Source organism: Hyalella azteca, unplaced genomic scaffold (assembly GCF_000764305.2).
Source record: "Hyalella azteca isolate HAZT.00-mixed unplaced genomic scaffold, Hazt_2.0.2 contig10287, whole genome shotgun sequence".
Lineage (NCBI taxonomy): Eukaryota > Metazoa > Arthropoda > Malacostraca > Amphipoda > Hyalellidae > Hyalella > Hyalella azteca.
Genome location: NW_025940332.1, coordinates 180,655 through 200,648, shown reverse-complemented (window position 1 = coordinate 200,648; position 19,994 = coordinate 180,655). Strand labels below are relative to the sequence as shown.

The 19,994-nt window shown below is 38.4% G+C and overlaps 2 protein-coding genes across 4 annotated transcripts in view; one reads left to right on the top strand and one right to left on the bottom strand.

Moving 5' to 3' along the window:
• The window catches only part of LOC108673398 (lachesin-like), a 39,453-nt gene extending 36,988 nt beyond the window's left edge, over nt 1–2,465 (bottom strand). Inside the window, exon 1 of one of the 3 annotated variants that reach the window (XM_047882357.1) lies at nt 2,316–2,465. In XM_047882357.1, the coding sequence (XP_047738313.1) occupies nt 2,316–2,355 (40 nt within the window). In that variant the 5' untranslated portion in view covers nt 2,356–2,465. The remainder of the gene's footprint in view (nt 1–2,315) is intronic. The other 2 variants (XM_018161219.2, XM_018161218.2) reach the window with 2 other exon arrangements.
• Nucleotides 2,466–12,566: 10,101 nt separating this feature from the next.
• Nucleotides 12,567–18,130, top strand: LOC108673402 (transmembrane protein 62). Its single transcript, XM_018161227.2, has 8 exons — nt 12,567–12,825; nt 13,047–13,158; nt 13,427–13,564; nt 13,801–13,980; nt 14,267–14,389; nt 14,803–14,953; nt 15,963–16,237; nt 16,537–18,130. The coding sequence occupies exons 1-8, from the start codon at nt 12,619–12,621 to the stop codon at nt 17,610–17,612; spliced, it is 2,262 nt and encodes a 753-aa protein (XP_018016716.1). The 5' UTR covers nt 12,567–12,618; the 3' UTR covers nt 17,613–18,130.
• Nucleotides 18,131–19,994: the final 1,864 nt, after the last annotated feature.

The following is a 19,994-nucleotide window of genomic DNA, read 5'->3' as shown; positions in this document are numbered from 1 at the left end:
AAAGATATTCGCTTAGCAAGTTGTTGAGGTAAGATCAGTGTTCATAAGAGGGTAAATGGTGTATAAATGCTTGATTGCATTAAACATGAAGAGTTTATTGCAATCAACGACCTTGAATTCAGAGCGTCAACGCGACCGTGATTGTGAGCAATTTAAATTCAACCTAGGAAACCTCACAACAAGCGCGAAGTCGCTTAGTCAGCGAAAATGTATAGTAGTGTACATTGTACACAGACTTTTGAAAACATATTGGCCTTGACACACAAGACAGACTCTGCTGTGTTAGCGGTGTGCTTGTGCACGAAACACGGAAGACGTTAAAATTTTCACTACCTGCTCTAAAATGTTCGTAATAAAAAGCACATAATTGTTATGTATACGTTCGGACAAGCCCTCTCTCTGTGCGCCTTGCAGAGAGGCCACGCCGCAAGCGGTGGCGTAGGAATACTACAATGCAGCAGTGAATATATATATTAAGTTGTATAGTACATTATTATTAGGTAGTATGCATAAGTATATTGATGAATCATTATAAAGTACAAGAATCAGCAACAGGCCTAACCAGGCCTATAGTTCAATGATACTATAATATTTATACTACTAGATACTAGATACTATAATATACTATACTTTACTATAGTATAATTTACTATATTATCATTTTACTAAACTATTAGGTGCCTCAGAAACGAGCCACGCGACCGCTTCATACAATTACTTGTCTCATTGTTGTGTTAACAAAATTCTCAGCTCGCACCGATCAAGCCTTATTCATATCAGTGGTGCAGAGTACAAAGTAAAACAGGTCTACTTTGCAAGTGTTAGCATGCAGGCTGTAAGCTTATAAGAGAACCATGTATCATGACAGAGTATGCAGAGCGTCTGTAGTGTCCACGACTACATCGCATTACAATTTCGACGGGCTTCGACATCGCTACCAAACAATAATTATAGAGTAGTTGTGTGTAAAAAAATACTGTCCCAATCGCCGCAACGACTCTCCATCGCATGACAAAGAGAGCTAAGAAAAACGGGGATAGTTCACTCATTTCTTTTCAGATCTCTTTATTATTATTCACTACATTATTAGATCTTTCCAGCGTACTTTAACATTCTATGATTGCAGGCTTGATAGCAAAACTCTTACGACGATGTTAAGTCCGAATCTTCTAATGAAAGTTTCTTTACTTTATGTGGTCGACATGAATACATGCAAAATGACCCGTGCATGGGGAGGAGACGTGGCAGTAACATTTGGGGCCAGGGCCCGAGGACAGCAAGCGGGGCGCCGCCGCCCCATGCACGCGGCGGCAGCAGCGGCGTGAGTAACCGTGTTGAGGGTACGCGTGATGACTCATCCACCTCATCCATACGCATGGAATATCCACTCATGCTCACGCTCGCGTCATCCATGCACGCAACAGGCAGGTAAACAATGTGTTTCCTGTTTGCAAAACGAAATAATGTTTTCGCTGCACGGCTTCTGCGTAGGGAGAGCGCAGGAAGGAGCAAGATGGCAAACTCTGCCATCAAAATTGAAGGCCAAGTCACAAAATTCCTCGAGTTTTTGTGCGCCCATAATTGCATATTCACGGCTGTGATATTACAGACTGGCAGTAATATTCGTAAATACCCCTGCCGCTCGAAACGGCGGCATCAGGTAATAATAATAATGATTATTAAGTAAACAAATAAACGGCGAGTGATAGATACATAGCATTTGAATCTCCAGTTCACCCGCACGACGTACGTACGAACAGCCAACTTATTGCAGGCAACCTCCAGCCAACAGGTTTACTGGCAGAGTTGGAGTGTTCAAGGAGAAACAATTATTCCCAATTCGGAATTCCGTTGTACAACTTCTAATATGCATCAATATACTAATTGATTAATTTAAATAAACTCACGAGAGTGAACAGGTCAACGGGTTATGGGGAGGGGTGATTGAATTGTTTCCTGTATGGGGAAGAATTGTTTTCTGTTGAACTTTCATTGATGTTATTACTCCCAGCTCTCCACAACTTGGATAGCAGCTACATATTTATTGAAACTAGGAAAAACTTTGGTCTTGAATTTTGCGTTTAGATATATGTATTTCCGTATTTGAAGGCATTCCAAAGGCTTGCGACGCAGGATCCTGTCGTACAGGTAAGCAAGACACGCCTGAGCAACGACTTGCACCTGTTGAGCGGAATAACAACGTGCCTTTTGATCATTACAACAGCATTAATTAGAAATTTACCATTACAATGCAGAGTAAAAGTTAGTTTAAAATTTAATGGAGTCAGCAATAGGACATTTATGCGAAATAATACCTGTATGAGTGAGGAAGAGGACTAGGACTGCAGCGATCATTCTGGCGGTGGGAGAACAACAAAGTGTACACTACACACTCTCGACACCAGAAGATGACTGGAGCTGATCCATGCACGCAACTTGTCAACCAATCGTAGCCCCTCCTACCACACCTCGACAGATGACGTCACACAAATTTAGCCAATGGGTAAGTACTTATAACAAACTGGAACCAATCACAGATGAATGTTTTTGTCAGGACATAATTCTGTTGAGGAAATCCTCAATTATAATTGTGAATCATCATCAGAGAATAGTTTCTATCAACGCTCACCATTGGAAAGGCCTCAAATAAATCGATCAATCTTTTCATTGATCAATCATTTTTTCAACCGTTTGTTCTGATTGAGAAATAAAATTGATTTTCTCCAGGTCCCTGGCGCGTGTATTAATTCCTTGACAATATCTTTATCTGGGTACTCACTACTGGACACTGTACGCAGTATCACTAAATAAATTTTACAAGAAAATATATAGTTTTTATCGTAGCCCGAAGGATTGAGTGAGACTGCAACTCCAGTCAATGCATATTCCAGCAATTCATAAATATCTCATAAACATCACGCCTTTGCATATAATTTTAAATGCTGCACATCATTTTATTCCTACAATTACAAGGTTAATTAATATGTATTTAGTTCACAGCACAATACGCTAGAAGATATACGTATTGGTTAAGATCTTATTAGTTTTCTTGACACAAGCGATCATTGTTTTTTTATAATTTAAGCTTATTGAATGCGATTTTTATTACTTAAAAGTTAGAACTAGAATAAACAGCTAGGGCTTCGACTCATTAACCGATAGTAACTACAAAGATTTATGAGTTAGCATCCATTAGATTTAAGTTTTTGTGAGTATTATAACTACTACTGTCAACGTACACAAATAGCTTCGGTACGTCAACATAGTCATATACAATGCACTCTGGAATCTGGGGTTAGATGTATAGATGTAGGTCGATAGAACTTTCCATATAAAATAGTTTTCAACGATACTGATTTTTGTCTCGAACTCCTCGGGCTATTGTGAGCCCACATTGTACATTCCATAAAAACATTCGGGGCTTGGTCATACAGATTCCATAACCCAATTTGAAAGTATAGGTATAGAGCAATCACATTTCTTTGGCAAGCCACTTAATCTTTCGCAGTGTTCATATTTTTCATTTAGGTAATCATAGGAAATTAAATTTAATTTGTGTTGTGTAGGCAGACGCCTTGTTAGAACACATGAAAGAAACTTCGTTCATCGTTAAAATCTTATTTAGCTGTTGATTTAGTGCTGTAGCAGGCCTAAAAGTTACTGAAACATGACGATGTGAAAGAGAACTGATACATATGTATATATGAAATATAGGAACTTTGAATATTGCAAAATACATTAAAAAGATTGATAGCTCATATTTAGTGAGACCAATGGCAATAGTTTTAGGATATCATGTGACCTGTTCAGCAAATGAAACGATTTCAAAGAATATGTCATATACACACTAGTACATTTGACCAAACTAATTAAGAAACACTAACTTTGATTTGCATTATGATTAATTTTTTAGTAAATATAAAAATAGTATTTTGAATCCAAGATCGCGGATCAAACCTAGCCTAACACAACTCGCCAACAGAAACTGGCTTACCTGGATCTAATCATCTATGGGTCCAGTTTCTTGACAGTTGTCACTATGATTGGTCATTCGGATTTCGGGGTACACATGAAGGAAAACTATCAGCACCACCGAAAAGTCTTTTGTGGTGGCTCACGGCTAGGAGATGGCTCATCTACAGTCTGTGAAGTATTTATACCAGACGAAGCTCGGGCTATTGCCTGGCGCCGCCGACGCCGAGAGCACCTGCGTGACCTGCCAGCCCTGCACTCAGCACCTTTGCACCTACCCCTAGCCCTGGCCCCTGGGTTGGCGTAAAAAGCCATGCTGGATTCCCAGAATCCAGAGTGTGCTCATCCATTACTAACAGTACTCTGAACTCTGAAGTCCTCTCTCATTCGTCATTGTAGTTTTGTAGATGATGTAGGCCAATAAGGCCATGTAGCCTACCTAGAGGCTAGATGTAGAATAAATGACATTTTCTGTGTGATATTACTGTATCCATAAACATGCCAATGCCATTGATGATTGAGCATTTAGGCCTACAACGACCTTGTCTACTGCAAGGCGCAAGCGTCATATCAGCAGTCGTATAGCATTTCCATTTATTCTGTATCTGTAAGCTTAAATAGGGTAAACGCGGTATATTCCAACATCATTGGTAATTCTGTCACCTCTCTTTGTTTTTCCTTTATATTAAGCTTTGTTTTAGTTTCATGCTTTAGACACATGAAAACTAATTCTGTCACAACTTGAATTGGACACACACAGATCATTCCAAGCTGTGTACAAAAATTAAAATTTGCTTAATTAAAACCTTAATAGTTGTTAATGAAAAACGTAATTAAGTAGTATTCAATATTCATTAGTGTTCTAATTCAAAGCCGTGTTGTATTCCAATACAGCTCACACAGCAAACGCCGTGACAAACCAGAGATTTTTTAGAATCAGTTCATTTTTAATTTCCTCATTTACTCAAGATTTTAACCAATTTCTTAAGTATGATGATGCTGGTATCCATGCTACTTTACTGGTCTACTTATAGGACTCAAAAATGAACTTGAGACAGAGTCTAAAAAACTCTCTGCCTTGCCACTATGGCGAACGGAATTTGAACACGTGGATGACAGGCGACAGCATTACGTATCAGTAGAATTTGAAGCGTGGACAAAATACGCCTTACCACATGCCAAATATAGCCACACACACTGACGGAATATAGGGATTTGGTAGGTTTGCATTCTAAAGGCTTTTAAATAAATGGCAACATTTTGTGATGTTACGTCATTGCTGACGCGTAGTGCGGTGTTTTAAAGTCACATAAAGCAAACAGAACTTGAGTAACGCATACGGTTATTTTTTTATAGTTTTTCATTTCTTGATGCGTCCTTAATGTGATGGAATATACCACGTTTACCCTACCACTTGTAATTTCACACTATTTTAATTGGGTTGAGTGAATTCTCTATAAAAAAGATCATAAAAAAAACACTTGAAACAGAAAGGAATGTTTTAGAAACAACCATTATATGTTTTGGAGAAATAAATCATAGTTTAGATTAATTACCTACTTTTCAATCTATGATGTCCACTTGTCTAGTGCACACTGCACAATTCTATCTATGACATTCTGTGCACAATTTTGTGATGACCAATGAGGCAATGACGCATTAATTTTTTGTAAGCGAAATTTTTTTCACTGAGTGAGGACTGTGAGGTAAATGTAGGTAGTAGGCAGTAGCCTAATCAAAATTCATAGTTGTTAATCAAAATTTTTTGTTAACTGGAGCCTTTGCAGGCTTTGCTATTGCTAACAGCTATTTGAGCCTTACTGAAATTAAACTGTAAATGCATTTTTAGGGGTGTCCCTTATTAATTATTACCCTGGGCCTGGGGGCCCGGGGGTGTCCCTTATTACCCCATCATGTGGAAATGGCTGCAATTTTTTTTAATTAGACAAATTCTGTCAATCGTGTTTCCAAGCCAACTCCTGTGTGCAACTTTTATGTAAGTAAAATTTTTTAATATGCAAATACTTTTTTTTGCTTCAGAGTCCAGACCTTAGTTAGTAGCGGTTCTTTTCCAAAATCACACTTTTCACCCTTTTTTCAGCGACTTTTTAGGGATAGTACCTAAATGTACAATTTCTTAACTTGCTTTATAGATACCGTAAAATGGGGTAACTTTGACCACTTTTTTTTCAAAATGATGCCATTTTTTTACTAGATAAGTTAAACTTAAGTTGAAACATGCAAAATACAGGTCTATACTCTAGCTTTACTCACCATAAATTGCTGGCTCCTGCCTCTTAATGAAAGAGGAGGACTTCAGAGTACTGTTAGTAATGGATGAGTACCCTCTGCATGCTTCAAATATTTTAAAATGAAGTTTTATTCCCAGTGTCCTGTTCGACGGGGCTACTCGGGACACTCTTTTTTTGCTTCTGGCACCTTACGAATAGCATATGGAATTTTTTTGAAGATGCCATTCGATAGCCCTCGCAAAGAGCTATAAAATGAGCCTAAACTTGTTTATGAAGTGTTTAATCGTAAGAAGTTATTAAAAAATGCTCAAAACCGTCCCGAGTAGCCCCGGTTGACGGTACTTTTCCAAAATCGCACTTTTCACCCTTTTTTTCAGCGACTTTTTAGAGATAGTAAATGTACAATTTCTTAACTAGCTTTATACATAATAGATAATAAAATGTTGAAGTTTACGCCACTGTTTTTAGTTTTGCAATATTTTGATTAGTTTAGCTGCTACAACATTCTACAAAATGTGGGATACGTGTCTCAATTCACCCTGCCCGTCCCTTATTACCTTGTTTGATGGTATATCCCTTACTCTCCACGTACTGCACCACTTAAACTCATTGCAACTGATTTCTGGACAAGCTTCACTGCATCCTGATCCATCCAATGTACCAGAAACCTTACTTGTGTGTGCTTGCAGTCTTTCAGATTTGCAATTATTGCAATAATTTAGAAGTAATTTCTATAATGCAATAATTTCAATCCAAATGTTTTGGCAAGATCTTCTGAAGGCGTAAATTTCACTGCTGATGTGTTGCCAAAGATTTTTTTATTTTCACCCACTTTCTGCACCCTGGCAAATGCATATAAGGTGGGCCCAAGTGCAAGCCTAGAAGTGGGAGTACTGGAGTAGAAACACCGAAAACTTCTTGGCTCCCTCAATGCCAGCATCTAGAACACTGACTGCAGCAGGGGCAGGGCTAACACTCAGCTGCATTAATTTAGCTTCTCATTTGGCTCTGTTACAATTATACTTCTAGATGCAATGAACTCAGTATATTGACAAAAGAGATTGGACAACTTGCTTAGCTAAAAGTCTTTGGATAGACATCTTTTTTAATTCCAAACTATGTTTATATAGCACAATTCATTGGGAATCATTTGCTCTTCAAAATGAGTTATAATGTAGAGATAATAAGAGATTTATCTTGAACCATTGTATTACTTTTTGAAAAACCTTGAATTTATAGGCAAATAAATTGAAATAGGTTTTTTTGTTGGTCAATAGAGGCTGTATACATGTTGAGATTTGGATCAAAAGTTCCGCTTAAAACTAAATAATGAGCTTCCAGACAGTGCCCTCATTAATACAAGGTAGTATTTTCAAATTTCAAATTTTACTAGATGAAACAAATGTTTTTTTTTCAATTTATGCTGCATTTTAATTCCCATCATTCAGCAAATTTATTTGCGTGAACACTACTGAACACATTCCAAGCACAGCCTTGGCAGCAGCAGGGTGTCTAAGAGGTGCTGGTTACTTTGACATGGCTGTTAAACCTGATGAGGGATTTGAACAAGGACCAACAGGCTAATCTGTGGCCTGGTTTAGCCTGATCAGGCCAGTTATTTTGGGGTTACAGGTTACACCTTATGCTGATAATGTATGACCTCTTGATTATGGCCTAATGGACTTTTTACTAGTCAATTGAGTATGCTTGAATTTTTTTGGCTGTGGCTGCTCATGCAAGCTAAAATGTCTTGGTAACATTGGCCAATGTGCTATGCTAATGTGTGCTCTACTAATGTGTGCTAACTTGCTCTGTTAATGTGTGCAAATGTGCACTAAAAAATTCCTAATACTAATAATATCTCGTGTCATATTTGTCATATTCTTCTAATAATATTTACAGAAGAACAGTTGAACCCATTAATGATGAGAATTATTTTCTGAATTTTTTTTTGTTCCTTGTGAGAATATTATCATTTGTGATGGTAATAAACAAAAAATATGTTCATATATTTATTTTTTGTTGTACCGGTATGTGAAATATTATAGCTTGGTTCCATATGGAACCGCTTGGCATTAACATAATGTTTCTTCAAACAACACTTTTTCCAATGGTAAATCAAGCAATGTTATTCATAATGGATAATATGTATACCTATGTAATATAATATGTATTCATAATATATGTATAATATGTTATGTAATATAATATGTATTCATAATGGACAATACTGATGATAAACCAATCATGGCAGAATACAATTTAATTTTTAGCATAGAATGATTCCATTCATTCAAAATGAATAGGATAAAGTAGAAAATAAAATACTTAAAAAAACTTTTTAAAAAAACACGTTTTTCTTGTGGACTAAAAAGTAGAAAATAAATTATGGTTCGCCCCAAAAGAACGTGGGTCGGGCTGTACGTTCACCATCAGATTTCCAAAATTTAAAATTCTGCCCGACAGACGTTTTTTTGGGGCGAACCATAATTTATTTTCTACTTTTTAGTCCACAAGAAAAACGTGTTTTTTTAAAAAGTTTTTTTAAGTATTTTATTTTATTTAGGGTCTCCTGCATTATTGCATTTCCTAACTGATATTTTTGAAAATTTATTGCAATAGCCATTCTTTTTTTTTTCAAAAGTTTTTTGAGAAGCCAAATGAAACCAGAATAGATATCACATATAATATGTTGGCTTGGGACCAATTGTATCATGTTTATGGGACCAATCCATGTTCTAGCCCATGAATAAGTTTCTTTTTCTATTAGATCCACCAATTGGCTTCAATTGCAGAAAAACATCATCTGATTTATCTGCTGCCCAAAGTTTATAACTAAATCTCACAGGCTAGCCACATATGTGTCGTAGTATAATGTGGTCATGTTGACCACAGTTGACTTTCTTCTCTGTTGATAGTCATTGTATTCACATTTGGTAATTACTGTTGCTACAATGACTATTCTTGATAGGCAAGCAGAATTGCTAGTGGCTGTGTCATCTGAGTTATCTGAATCTCAGTATGTTTTGTTTGTTGCTGCTTCTGTGAAAGGTTCAGTAGCAAATATTTGATCTTCATGTTATTCTTCTCTCTAAATCTCAATTTTTTATTTCATGTGACGATCTGCCAAAAATACAATTAGAAAAAAATATAACTCAGTACTCACTGCAGTGAGTGACAGAGAGCGTATTTTCTTGTCAACGAAAACTTGAGGTCATGGACAGATGGATGGACAGACAGACGGTCATGGCAAGCACAATAGTGCATTTTTTCCATAAATGAGAAAATGCGCTAAAAATATAACTCGGTACTCACTGCAGTGAGTGACAGAGAGCTCATTTTTTCGTAGACAAAAACTTGAGGTCACGGACAGACAGACGGACGGACGGACGGACATGGTGAGCGCAATAGTGCATTTTTTCCATAAATGAGAAAATGCACTAAAAAGTGACTCGGGATGAAAAATCATATAGTGTTCAACGTACTTACTTCCAAATATTTCAACTTTTGGGATATCTACTCCTAACATCTCTAAAGATAATAGTTCACTAATAAATAACAGATTTCTAAACACAGACAAGTTTTTGAAATACAATGCGTAACTATATCACAAAGTAATCTACTAGGAAAATGAGATGACCGGAATGCTTACACTACTGACGAGCAGTTCCATTTGGAACCAGACAAAATATTTCATGATCTAAATGACTTTAGAAACATTATATCACGTAATACCATATACAGTATTAAACGTACTCTCTTTATTGATGAAATTCTGCATCTAACTCATAAATAATATATTTTTAGAACAAACTACTTATCTTTCTCTGCAATGATGTCAAGCTCTTTTGTCTGACACCTGGTACTTACAATCTTTTAATGTTAACTGAGCAGGGAGCAGTCGGTGCAGCAGAACCAAACATTGCCAGAACACATCCAAGATGTGTATCAAACCTATGGATCCACTAGTATATTGATTTGACCATACAATTTTATTATGAATCAATTTTTTCCACTGGTTCCAAATGGAACTGCTCAGCATTAATGGGTTAAACTTTAAAACATACTCAAAATTAAAATTTTATCATCTAATTTTTATTTCTATCATAAAATTGATTTTATTCATCATTCTGGAGAGCGTGTACCAGTACCTACATAATGATTTATGCAATATCATATTCAGTCAATGCATTGGGAACCTTCAGTTCCAGTAAAACTGTACATTTCAAGATATTGCTTTACTTGAATTATGTTTGGTTGCCTATTAATTTTACTCCTAATTATCTATACCATCTTAACTCAATCTTATGTTTGCTAAGTTGCTTCAGTTGCTCCATTATGATGTGTTTGATATTGTAAATTCTGCATTTCTTGTTCATTTAGAATTTAAATGTTGGAAACTTGACTACCATAATTTTTTTATTTTTGAAGTTGTGTTCTAATTGCCAGTCCTTTTACTAATCTCCAAATTCTCAGAGATTAGGGTGGAGAACTGTTCATTTCTTGCCCATTTGGAGGTTTAAGTTGCCTCATACATTAAGTAGCATTTATTCCTAGCCTGGTATTTGTCTGACACATGTAGCCCTATATGTGTCTGTTCCTTTCTTTCTTTCTGCTGCCTGCTTAGGCAGGCAAGTAAATAATATAAATTTTTAATTTTTCTTGCCCCCTCCTTTCACTGCTATGCCCTGTAATAGGCCTTTATTTCTCTTAACTCTTTCAACCCTTACTTTGGTAAGCTCTGCACACGTGTTTACTCACATGCAGTTTGCTTAGTACATGCCTCATTACCCATACCTTCTACCCACAAATCCTTGCTAGTCCTTACTTGGGACCTTGATTTTAGCCCAAAATATTTGACCCCCAAGTTTACTCCCCCTAAGTTTTGTAATAAACTATTTGTAATGTGAAATCCTGTTTTAAAATAAGCACTCTACCAATAAAACTCTTTTATTCTCCAATACCTATTCTACTGGGGATGTTGCCAACTACACAAGTAGGTGCTGGGTTCACCACATCTGTGGCAAGAGATATTATCCACCAGCAAAAACATAAACCATCAAGTAAAAATTCAATAAGGGCACTGAGAAACATAAGGACTTGAAACATCAGGCAAGCATGCCTGAAAATAGTTTATAGGTAGTTTTAAATGCAACTCCCAAGGGCCAAGTGATAAGAAAGGATTTATTTACACATAATACAAGAAAAATTGCATTCATGTCTGTTAACCAAGAAACTGAATGAATATAAGTCAAATTGTAAACATCAAATGCAAGTTTTCTATAAATTAGATCAAAGACAGACAACTAATAACCAAACAACATGGCACAGGAAATAATAGTAATATGGATAACAGTGCAAGTAAGGAAACTAACATTACTATGTACAATTTATCACCTATATTGCATGCACTCAGTTCAACTCACCAGGCACAGTGAGCCTTTCTTAATTATTGCTTATTAAAGTGCATTTGGCTTCCCTTTACTCTACTTCCAAACATTTGCCCATATACCATACAAACTACCATAGAGTGAATGAAACATAAAATTACATATCATATCAAATAATACAACATAACATATTAATTAAGTAAATTCAATGGTCCATCTGCTTTGCTAAATTGAATCAAGTTGCCAAAATAAATAAATATGTATTGCTGTATTGCTAAAAATGACAAATGAGTGAAATGACTGAAGATGGTTTGAGCTATCAAATACCATGTATAACTGCCCAGTAACTGTCTATTAATAATTAATGTTAAGTTTATTTGTTAAGCAAAACTAAGGTAAACCAAGAAGGGGATGAACTGTACACTTATAAACAATACAGTGTTATAATGTTAATGTCTGCAATGATGTGATGTCCCAGATATGCTTTGGACATGCATCCATGTGTGGCTGCATAGTGGTGCTAATATACACATTTTTTGCACCACCAGGAATGTTGGATTGCACAAATATTGGAACATTTTCCTTAACCAGCAAATAACTTTTATGTGGATATGTGCCCATAGTAATCATTAATAAATTATTAAATTGTCTATAAATGTAACTTGGCCAATTACATGCTGTCAGTGTTCCAAATGAATCATTTAGGTTTAAATTCTTACTGTACTTTGAATCCTGAATTTAGAGTATAGTAAGAAGCCTAACTGACTGGCTGCTTATCTTATATTTAATAATAATGAAAAATTCTGGTGTCTACTGAATTATTTTACTGCTCACTCTGCAGTCAGCATTCTTGAAATAATATCTCCTGCATTGGTTTTAACAAGAACAGATTTTCCATAGGGTGTTATGGCATAATGGACAACTGCCTCTAAACATTTATCTGCTTTGTTTTTCCTGTTAAGGTTTAGTTTAGGTTTTACTCTCTAAATCATAAGCAGCATAATATGAAGCAATGGTACAGGCGCTGTCTTCTCTGGGTTTGCATGGTTATGATTGGTGCTCTCTCTGTGACACAAGTAGTGCAAGTGGTCAGTGTTGGTGGGGAGGTAACCAGTTATGATGAATCCTCTAAACCTTCCATGCAATTTCCCAATTTCTCTCACCATGAAGAAATGGATGATTTGATGGACAAAATAATTTGGTTTATTCAAGTGAGTAAAACTTGAACCTTTTGTGTGTTTTATGATTTATTGCAAAATGTACCAAGTGCAGTATTTAAGATAATTAAAACAACAAATCATTTATTTGAATGTCTTAGGAACATGAAGTTATTAATACTTTTAATACTTGCACAATTCTATTTTGGTTGGGATTTTTTATAGATTATATCAATGTGCTGTAGGCTTCTTTTAATTTAATTTTTACTTTGCAGGTAAGTGACCTTCACTTCAGTATATGGAATGATAAGTCCCGCATCACAGAATTCAGAGATTTCTGTCGTCATTCAATTAGAACAATTGAACCAGCAGTTGTTCTTGCATCTGGTAAGTTTTTATTTAGAAGTTACAAGCTATAAATGAGGTTTAGTTTTGAATTGTAGTCCATTAAAATAAAATGCATAGAATATCACACAAAAATAAATTCTAGAGAAATAATTAGTGATCATCTTCCATAAATTAAAGCTGAATTGAAGAAAAAGTTACTCAATGAAAGTATATTCCAAAATGAGTGTTTGAAATGTATCAAGAAAAGAAACTTGAAGACTGATAGTCATATTCATTTAATGTTTTTAGTGATGAAATATTGTAACAGGTGACTTGACTGATGCGAAGTCAGTTGATGGCATGGGGTCTCTGCAGTACGAGGAAGAGTGGCAATACTACAAGACTATCCTGCAGGAGACGGGCCTCTATAACAACACCGTCTGGCTGGACATCAGAGGCAATCATGGTGACTAGGCCCTTAATCATTTCATTTGTTGACTCTATTCCATAAAAATGCTTTTCTTGAATAATATACTCACAGTTGTGAATTGAAGATTGTTTTAAGACCACATACATGTTGTGTATATAATATAATTGGATTCATGTACATCAATGAATGTGATACATTCATCAAACAAAATTTGCTGAATGTATTTACCTTTTGTTGCTACGCTATTGAAGATGTGAATTTAATCCTGGCAGACAACTTCAACATGGCATCGCTGTCATCTGCCACAAACCTGTACAAGAGTCACAGCGTGCAGGGCGGCCGTCACCCACGCAGCTACTTGCACTCAGTGCGGCGTGCCGGCGTGTCGGTGGCCTTCATTGCTGTGGACACCACGCTGCTGCCCGGTCCTAAACGACCCTTCAATTTCGTTGGTGACTTGAACATTTCCTATTGCATTGTTTGTTACGACATCTACGACGTTATTCCTACATCGTTTCCGCAACACAAATATATCTATCACGCCATTTCTAAAAGTTACTAATGGGTTTATGCAGCTCACATTGTTTTCAAATAGCGTACAAGAGTCATATTACTACTTGAAATTTTTTCTTCTTTAAATACATTACCATGTGTTTGGTACGAACTCTCTGACTTGCTGGTGTAATTGTGTTAGACCCTAACGTGGGATTGTTGGGAGCACGTGTTAACTCTCGTCAGGAGTGCTGCCGCCCTCAGAGCTGTCTTTGCTGCAGCGGCTAGCAGAGGAGGCACGTGCAAGTCACAACCACACCGTATGGTTTGGCCACTACCCAACCTCCTGCATCATAGGGCCTGAGCATGGTGGGTCTAGCCGGTTTTGAACCCATGAAAAAATAGCTATTTTAAGTTGAGGGCTTGATTGCCAAATCTTGAAGAGCTTGTCTTCTCATAGCAGAATAAATGATCAAAATTAGGATAATATTGGTACTATTGAAGCATTATTGATCTATCGATATCGATTATCTGTTATTAATTCAATTTAATTATAATTTTTGTCCAAAATCAATGGCATGAGCTTCCATCTGCCTACAGTGGGCAAGCTACAAAATACACAAAATACATAGTCTAGGTAAGTTGTCGGGATTATGCATTGGTACGCCTATGAACATTGAAGGCCATCAGATTATCACGTTATTCCTCTCCCCTCGTACCTGTTATCAAGATATTTGTGCAAGCTTGCAGCGCCATATTAATGCTTATACGTTGATACACAGGCTGCAAGGACCTGCGTATGGCGATGTCAGGAGGCGTGGCGTACCTGTGCGGCCACCTGCACAGCCTGGGGGGCCTGGTGCCGGCCATGCACGCCCGTCAGCTCAACGGCCTCCTCGAGCTCGAACTCGAGGACTGGAAGGATGGCCGCATGTACGTCGCAGTGTCCTTATGCGCTTCAGGAGTAGGGGTCCCTGGCCACGCTGGAGCACCGTCATACCTGCTTACATATTGTGCTTCAGATCAACTCAGGGTCTAAATTAACTTAATTGAATTCAGAGTGCAGATCATGATTTAAAACTCGCAATTTTTTTGGGCAGCACGAATATTTTATATCAGAGGAATGATTTTTGGTAGCTCCAAAGTTACTGTGTTGAGTTTTCCTCACCAACATGAGTCTCCGCACGGCCGCGTTTGGTTCATACCGCAATCATTTACTCAATTTGTTCAGCCATATTTGCCATTTAAACTTTTGCCCCCTTATAGGTATAGTTGAAATCGGTGCTTGCCAATATGGTATGTGCAAACGTTCTTCGTACACACCGCAAAGGAAAAGAAATTGTATGTACTGCCAGGAGTCAGCGATTGAGATACGTGTATATATGCGAAAATGCTACAGTTTTTGTGGGAAGCCAAGCATTTCTGAGGCATGTCTCAATGTCGTACATCTGCGTCGCCAAAAATATTGTTCAAGACAAACCCATTGAGATGAGTTGTGCCTGCTCGTATGACTAGCGACGGCCTAAGTGATGTATATAGTAGGTAGTGTAATGGAAAGTTCATATAGATCTTCACGGAGATGACTCCTTGATATCTTCTAGGAGGGGACTTGTAGAAAATGATCCTCTTGATTGGGCACATCGCTGGTAGCTAAATGACTTGTTGTTGCTGGACGACCGTTGTCATTCATTCATTAGCCTGAAAACCCGTTGCCTTCAACAGCATTGAGTCAGAAATCTGGCAGAAGTATTTAACAAATCAGAAGTTGAGAACTCCTGAAGTGAGAAGTTGTCATGGGCTCGTCAGCGTGGTGCCGTTCAGGTCATTCATGGACTTTCTGAAGCGCTGAGAAACACACTCATATATTGAGTATCAATATCAGCCGAAAACATAATATTGAGCTAGTATGGTTGTATGTAATTTTGCTTGTTATCTTGGGCAGGTTTCGAGTGATGGCACTTGACGGCGGCCAGTTTTCCTTCATCGACGTGCGCCATAACACGTGGCCTCTCATATTAGTGACCAACCCCTCGCACGCCACCTACACAAACACCCCCTACGCCACCTACGCCGACACCATCAGGGTGCTGGCCTGGTCCCCTTCCTCCATACGCAGGCTGTCGGTGCGTATAGACGAAGCAGGAGCCTGGGTGCAGCTGAGCCATGTCAAGGGTCCACTGTACTCTGCTCGTTGGCAGCCTGCGCTCTACACTGCAGGTTAATGCATGTGAAATGAAAAATTTATACTGGATTTCTAATGTAATATCAATAATTGTTTGATAATTATTCAGATGAAACTATCCATAGCGTTATCGATGATTATTTTGTGACCCAAATTCAATTTAATGTGGTTGTTTGTTCACATGATTGCAGTGATGATGCTGTGTTAAATAATGCTGAACATTTTATTGTATATTGCTTTTTAGCATTGAAAGTTTTTATTGAATAATAATTATGTTGTTATGCTAGGCATATTAGTGTTGATAATGGCGTTGAAGGTTCACTGCACGCTCCAGGTTTGCACACGCTCGAGGTGGCTGCTGAAGACGGTGATGGCCGGAGGGTCGTGCACCAACAGCCCTTCTCAATGGACGGCTCGAAGCCGAGCTTCCGCCTCCTGCCGAGCATTTTGCTCACATCAAATATTTCTGCTGTGTTCCAGTTCCTGTTTGGCTGTGCAGTGTGTTTGTGTATACTCCTGCTGTGCGTCTTCAGATACTTGCATTACTTAATGAGCAGCAGTGGCAAGAGGAACATCTGCCGTAGGGGAATTTTCCGCTGGACAATCATGAGAGCTTTGGTGCGCAAATTTTGGGTTTTATGCTCAGTAGACGAGCTATTTTGGCCTCTGATTATCTACATGCTTTACTTGCCTGTCGGCCCCTGGATGGTTGGAGAGCTTCTGGATAATGAGTACGGTGTCGTATTCTCTTGGGGCACGTTTGTTTATCACAGTTTCCTTCCCGGTTCATTAACTTTTGCTTATGGTTTTGTTCTATTTATTCTTTATTTACTACCTCTTATCTTCGGCCTTGCAAATTGCGTGGATCATAGAATGCACTCTATTTTTGTACAGCCGAAAATAGGCCTATTTGCACAGCTAGCTAAGAACGTGCCTCTGGTCATTCCTCTGAGCATTCAGTCATTCCTGACGTACCTCATGTACCTCGCGTACGGCTGGGTCTGTGTTGTGCTAGGGCCCATACGCAGCTGGTCCGTGATTCTAGGATTAGCTTTGTGGTTGAGAGCTGAGAGGCTGGAACCTCGACATTTACGGCCTGCTGCATTGCTCTGGTGTAGTTTGCTGCATTCATCCTCTCTGCACGACTGCAACAGCCACACTGATGAAAACAATGCTACCAGGCGATCTTGGTTAAGACGAAAGAGTTCAACTGACTTGACACTTCGTCAGGACAACGATCGCAGCGATAGTTTTACTGATGGTAGCTTGGACACGACAGTGAAGCTTAGCAGTGAAAGGCCATTTAATAACCACGATTTAAGTGACTCATTATCTGAAGTGAGAAAGAAGAGACCCAGTCGGAGGTCCCTCAGTGATGGTTCATATGAGCAACAATCTTCTAGTCTATGAGACGCGATGGCTCCCGGAGTCACGCCCTCTTCTAGCCTTTAATGATGCAGAGCAGGAGCAGGTCTGCTGTGTTAGTTCTGCTAGCGGAGCGGTACTGTAACCGTGATATTTCACACTCCAGTGGACATGGAAGTGCAGCTATTGTAAAGCTGGACTGATCAAGTGATATCTTTACTTGTGATGAATCCAATATTCCAGAGTGCAATTCTATGAATAGTATGATCTTTTTTTATTATTGTTGAGTAATTCATTTATCTTTCTATATTATTATCCATATTCACATTAAGATTTTGTTATGTTCTCAAACGTTACTTTTAAGAAATGCCCAATTTATTTTTCGATTGATTCTCACTATATCCACCTGGAGAAATACATTTTCAAGAATTCAAATTTAGGTACCTTCTTAAAATCAACCTGTTCGTGTACCCATACTTTATGTAGCATGTCTTCATGTATCATGAATTTTTGAAATGGTTAGTATTTCATGTCGAAAATCCCCATTTTTCCCCACTGTGTTTTTCCCATTTTAATGTAGTGTTTAAGCTCGTCTAATGCCCTATGGAATATATACTACTGCTTGGCCGGGGATGTAGGCGGAGCAGCTGTTGGGTTNGTTAAGTTGCTGTGTAGGCAGCGCAGCTGTAGGGTTAAGTTGCTGTGTAGGCAGGGCAGCTGTAGGGTTAAGTTGCTGTGTAGGCAGGGCAGCTGTAGGGTTAAGTTGTTGTGTAGGCAGGGCAGCTGTAGAGTTAAGTTGTGTAGGCAGGGCAGCTGTAGGGTTAAGTTGTTGTAGGCAGAGCAGCTGTAGGGTTAAGTTGCTGTGTAGGCAGGGCAGCTGTGGGATTATTTGAGTTGTCACCTAGGTAGAGTTCCTGGAACTTCCCTACTCTTTGCCCTTCGTTTTTGTTGCTGTTTGCTTGTCCCTTTATCGTCTCTGAGATTCTAGGCCTTCTCATAGCGCTTGCCTGGAAGGCCTCCCGCCTGCCGAAGGTACTGTTCATTCTGTAACTTCCTGCCAAAGAGCTTCATGGAAGTTGCTCCTTCTATCAATCATTCTAATACTTAGTTTTCTGTGTGCAAAAAAAGCTTTTTTAAGTAACAGTTTTCTTCTGGCATGTCATCAACAGGCCAAAAAATATTCAGTCTGACACTTTTGTGCGGGTTAGTTTTCTTATTATTTATTTCTTGAGTTATTGCATATGAATGTTGACTTAAGTAAACCCAATGCTTTTTAAAATATATAATAGAAGGTTCATCCATGTATCTTTCAGGGCTATTCGAGTTGTAATAGAAAACTCGGCATGAGCGCTGGCGTATGTGTATACGGTGTATTAAGTAGAATTAAAGTAGCTATGTTATTACAAACATGCTCATCGGCCTCCATGCCGCCTCAGAAGAGCCTTCTGGCATGTGTCTATGCTCGACGGAATGGCTATGGGATTTCGCGTTCCTAGGAGCATTGTTCCTGAGCGCCCCTCCCCGGAGCTCGCGGTGTCTGACTGCGGGTCTCAGTTGTAGCGTTGTTATGTACGCATGATTCTTTACATCTTCTCTTCACTCTCTCTCTCGTGTGGGTGGCCAACGTCGAAGGACAACGAGCGCGGTAAGATCAAGCTTCTCGAATTTCTTCGTTAAGAATGTGTTCTGTATAAATTATTGATCCACTCCAGTAACTTAGGCTCTGCCAGATCTCGTCCTGCAATACTCGAATGGAGACTGAATGTCTCAAAACTGTCAGGAGTCTAAATTAAATCAGGTGGTGCAGCAACGTTCCAGCTAAGACTACTTCCCATCCTTGGACAAGATATGAGCTCTTTAACTGCGTTGTGACTGTGCAGCCTACTGCACCTTCAAGAACTAATCTTGGAAACAGTCGCTGGCTCTGACTTCTCAACTATCTTATACCTTAATAGTCGTACCAAGTGTGATCTATACTTATTACTCGATGCACGGAAAATAGCTTGTTTTTAACATATTATTAATACATGCTTGATTTTTTATTTCAAAGAATTATTCATTATTTTTATTCAAGAATTTCTTGCTCGATTTTAACATATTATTTCTTGCTCTTGCTCGAAGTGTTATTATTTCCGCATATTCCTGAACGCGGTCTGCAGCAAGGTTGGCAGCGCTTTTTTAATTTATAGTCAATAATTATTCCTATGTTTGTTTGTGCAGCAAATAATTTCATTGCACTGAAATGCATTGATTCCAAACGTTAACCATTCGCGTTGCAGTTCCCATTTGGCAGATGCACTGGAAAGAATTTCTTTGATCCATAGTTATGCCGGTGCCTTGATGCCGTCCTCTAAACCAATCCAAGCTTAGCCCAGTGACTCAGCTGAAAAGGCTAAGCGGTCCCTCCGCAGGGAGATCGCCTCCCGC